We start from the raw sequence: 4,373 nt of genomic DNA, 5'->3' as shown, positions 1-4,373 counted from the left end.
TCTAGATGAGGAATGGAAAAATGAACCAGTGATTTTTTCCACGAATTAAAGGCGGATCGTGCAATAAGAACCCTTTGATAATCACCGCCCTTTTTGGTCATTACCGTTCGCAGTATGTTTTCTTTGATACTGGCAGTACATCCGACATAATGTACGAATAGTGCTTTGAACAGTTGGACGAGGAAGATAAGGAGAGATTAAAACCTATCCATGCATTTGTGTCTGATTTGGGGGTGAGGTGATGCACCCGCGAGGGGTTATATCCTTTCCAGTCACTCTGAGTGATGGAATTCATTCTAGAACAGAAGACGTGGAATTTTTGGTCCTACCGGCGACATCAAAACATGACATCATCTTGGGGCGGGAAGCAATTAGTGACTTTAATGCTCACCCGTCTACAGCTCATGGTGCAGTAGGGGTTCCGACTCGTACTGGCGTAGCAATTATTCATGTCAATCGACATTTCTTTGCAACCGAAAGCTCAAAACCTAGCAAAGTTCCAAAGCAGACTCAGAGGACAGAGTCGGAGAAATGGTTATTGAACAAAAAATTCCCGGATCAAACAGTCGTAATTGCACCTGTCATTTCAGAAATAGTAAGAACTTTCTTGAAGCAGTTATTAACCAAGAATATGGACATCTTCGCTTGGCAGCCCGCGGACATGACTGGTGTCCCGCGGAATATTGCGGAACACAAACTAAGGGTAAACCTGATGTTTACGCCGATTGTTCAGAAGAAGCGGAAGATGGGCCCAGAATGAACGAAAGTTATGAATGACCAAGTGCAAGATCTGCTTCACGCTGGAATCATTCGATAGATCAAATACCAAACATGGGTGGCTAATCCGGTCATAGTTCCAAAGAGTAACGGAACGTGGCGGATGTTCATAGACTTAAAAGACTTGAACAAAGCTTGCCCAAAGGATTGTTATCCACTACCTGAAATTGATCTCAAAGTAGATGCTGTGGCCCCGCTTAAGTTTAAGTGCTTCCTCGATGCCTATAAAGGCGTTCACCAAATCCGCATGGCAGCGGGTGATGAGAATAAAACAGCGTTTCGCACAGACCAAGGTGCATTTTGCTACAAAATGATGCCTTTTGGATTGAAAAACGCGGGTGCCACATATCAGCGACTGATGGATCAAGCTTTCAAGAGTCAGATTGGTGGAAATCTTGAGGTTTATATGGATGACTTGGTAATAAAAAGCGTGGAAGAAGATCAGATGTTGAGAGACATTGAAGAAACATTTGAAACTTTGAGAAGTATCAATATGAAATTGAATCCAGCCAAGTGCTCCTTCGGGACTGAAGAGGGAAAATTTCTAGGAGTCATTGTTACGGGCACGGGCTTTAAGGCTAATCCGGAAAAAGTCCAGGCAGTAGCCCGCATGCCTTCTCCTTCCTCCTTAAAAGAAGTACAAACGCTAAACGGAAGATTGGTAGCGCTGAACAGATTCTTAGCAAATCATGCAGCCAAATCTTACCCGTTTGTTTCAACTATGAAAAATTGCCTCAAGAAGGCACAATTCAAGTGGACCGCGGAAGCTGAACAAGCATTCCTGGAAGTCAAGAAATGCTTGATGGAATTACCCAATCTGACAGCACCTTATGCCGGAGAACCTTTGACGTTATACTTGTCGGCATTTGATATTGCCATCGGGGCCGTGCTACTGACAGATAGAAAGAACGTTCAAACACCAATCTACTATGTCAGTAGGACGTTGTCGGATCCAGATACAAGATACTCGATGCCGGAAAAGCTAGTTTTAGCATTGGTCTTTGCCGCCCGATGTCTCCGCATGTACTTTCAGGGTCATCCCATCAACGTATTAACGGGGTACAAACTCAAGAACATACTGAGCAAGCCAGAATTGTCTGGACGATTGGCAAAGTGGGCCATCAAACTGGGTGAGCAAGCGATTGATTACAAACCCAGGCCAGCAATTAAGGGGCAAGTGTTAGCGGACTTTGTCACTGAAGTTCCGCATCACAAAGAAAAAGAATGTTTAGTGGAACAACAACCCTAAACACCTCTTGAACAAGGACAAATCTAGTCACTGTTTATGGACGGCGCTTCAAGCAGCGAGGGATCTGGTGCAGGCCTAAGGCTAGTCAATCCCGAGGGTCATGAGTTTACTTACGCTATCAAGTTAGACTTCAAGAGTACTAACAATGAGGCGGAGTATGAAGCCTTTTTGGTAGGCCTAAGAATAGCTAAGAAGCTTGGGGTTAAACACCTAGAAGCACGGGTGGATTCCATGTTGATCGCGGGACAGATCAACGAGACCTATGAAGTGAAAAATGACGTAATGGCTTCATATATGTCGCAGGCGAAGGATTTGATTCTTCAATTCTCTTCATGTAAAGTCATTCATATAAAGAGAAGCGAGAACAAATCATCGGATGCCCTTAGCAAGTTGGCTTCAACGAATTTTGAGCACTTTGCTAAGGACATTCGCGTTGAATTCTTAGATCGCCCGTCCGTCCCACAGAATCAGGTTTTGGTAATTCAGACAGGCGTTGAATCTTTGATGACACCGATCATGGCTTATTTGTCATCAGGAGTCCTCCCAGCAGAGAAAGCCGAGGCTCAGAAGATAAAGCAGAAGGCCTTGAATTACCAGATGAATGATGGTGTTTTATACCGAAGATCCTTCCTGGGCCCACTATTACGTTGTGTGGACGTTGAAGACACTAACTACCTGATAAGGGAAGTTCATGAAGGCATTTGTGGCCTACACGCAGGCCCAAGGATGGTGGTCGCAAAGCTTATGAATGCTGGGTATTACTGGCCGGGGATGCACTTGGACGCTGTATAAGAGATAAGTAAATGTGACTCTTGCCAACGCCACGCTCCCAATACATTGTGACCAAACAATGAAATTGTACCGGTGACGTCCGCTTGGCCATTTCAGAAATGGGCCATCGACATTATAGGACCTTTTCCGGAAGCCCCGGGACGGGTCAAGTTTTTTATTGTGGCCATTGATTACTTCACTAAGTGGGTGGAAGCCAAACCAATGACATCTATTACGACATCAGGTGTCAAGAAATTCCTTTGGGAATTTATTATCTGTCGATTTGGGCTTCCGCAATAACTAGTGAGTGACAATGGAACCCAGTTTGCGGACAACGGACTACAAGAGTGGTTGAAAGAACTTCAAGTCACTCAGAATTTCACATATGTGTTCCATCCGCAGGCTAATGGTCAGGTTGTACGAACCAATCGAACAATCAAGGAAGGGATCAAAGCGAGATTAGGTACTAAACGAACGGGGTGGGTTGACGAATTGCCCCATGTGATTTGGGCCTTTCGCGCCCAAAAGAATTCCAATAATTCTGAAATGCCGTTCAGTCTAACCTACGTCACTAAGGCTATGATTCCAGCTGAAATCGGGATTCCATCCGCAAGAATTTTAATGATCAATGATAATGATAAAGAATTTCCGATGAATCTGGATCTCCTTGAGAAAATGAGGGAATTGGCATCGATCCGCGAGCATAACTATAAACGAAAATTGCAGAAATATTATAATTCGCGGGGGTCCAAAAGTGCACATTTGATGCAGGAGGCTTCGTCTTCCGCAATAACGAAGCTTCCGGCCAAGAGCCTTCGGGCAAGTTGGCCCCAAATTGGGAAGGCCCTTACAAGAGTAAACAAGTTTTATCCAAGTGTGCTTACAAGTTAGAAAAGTTGGACGGGACTGAGATCCCTAGAACTTGGAATGTGGCACAGTTAAAGAAGTGCTACATCTAGCAAAGACATGTTATTTACTTTTTATCTTTGGCCTGCGTGCCTAATAGACTAGTGAAAGACATGTAATGTCATTTCTTGTACTTTCGTTCGGCTTATGCCTTTTTTATGAAAGGTTCTATTAATCCCACTGTAACGATTCCAACGAAACCAGGGATACCCTATCCGGAAGACAATAGTTACGTTATATTTAATGTCGGGTACATAAATTACCATAATAATTATACGAGAATACATGGTTCACTGTATTGATTGTACGTGAATATATAATTCATCGTATTGAATATGCGATTAATCGATCGATAGTTATTGAAACCCGAACAAATCGAGGGTTCAATTATAGACGATATCTATAATATTTAGTGATTTTACGAAGTATTAAAGCTTCGGGATAAGTGAATTAAAGCTCAGAAAAAGAATTTTCGATTTAATGGTACTTCGGTACGTTAAACGAAACCTTTAATACCAAACCGAGCAAGAGACGATCGATCAAGCCGAAAAAGATGCGCAATTATTAATAATATGATGTTTTAAGTTAATAAATGTCATGGTTTAAGTTTTTAAAGTTTTTAAATCAGTTTTATATAAATTTCATTTTTAAGCCGAAAACGACCGTTTTA

The 4,373-nt window shown here is 42.7% G+C and overlaps 1 protein-coding gene across 1 annotated transcript; it reads left to right on the top strand.

The window, feature by feature from the left end:
- The first annotated feature begins 2,062 nt into the window (after positions 1-2,062).
- Positions 2,063-2,818, top strand: LOC143635282 (uncharacterized). The gene has a single exon (XM_077103152.1). It carries the CDS (start codon positions 2,063-2,065, stop codon positions 2,816-2,818), a length of 756 nt encoding a protein of 251 aa, XP_076959267.1.
- The last annotated feature ends 1,555 nt before the right edge of the window (positions 2,819-4,373 follow it).

This window comes from Bidens hawaiensis, unplaced genomic scaffold (assembly GCF_021521415.1).
Source record: "Bidens hawaiensis isolate Kalapana, Puna unplaced genomic scaffold, B.hawaiensis_p1.1 tig00007427_1, whole genome shotgun sequence".
Lineage (NCBI taxonomy): Eukaryota > Viridiplantae > Streptophyta > Magnoliopsida > Asterales > Asteraceae > Bidens > Bidens hawaiensis.
This window is presented reverse-complemented; position numbering and strand designations above follow the sequence as displayed.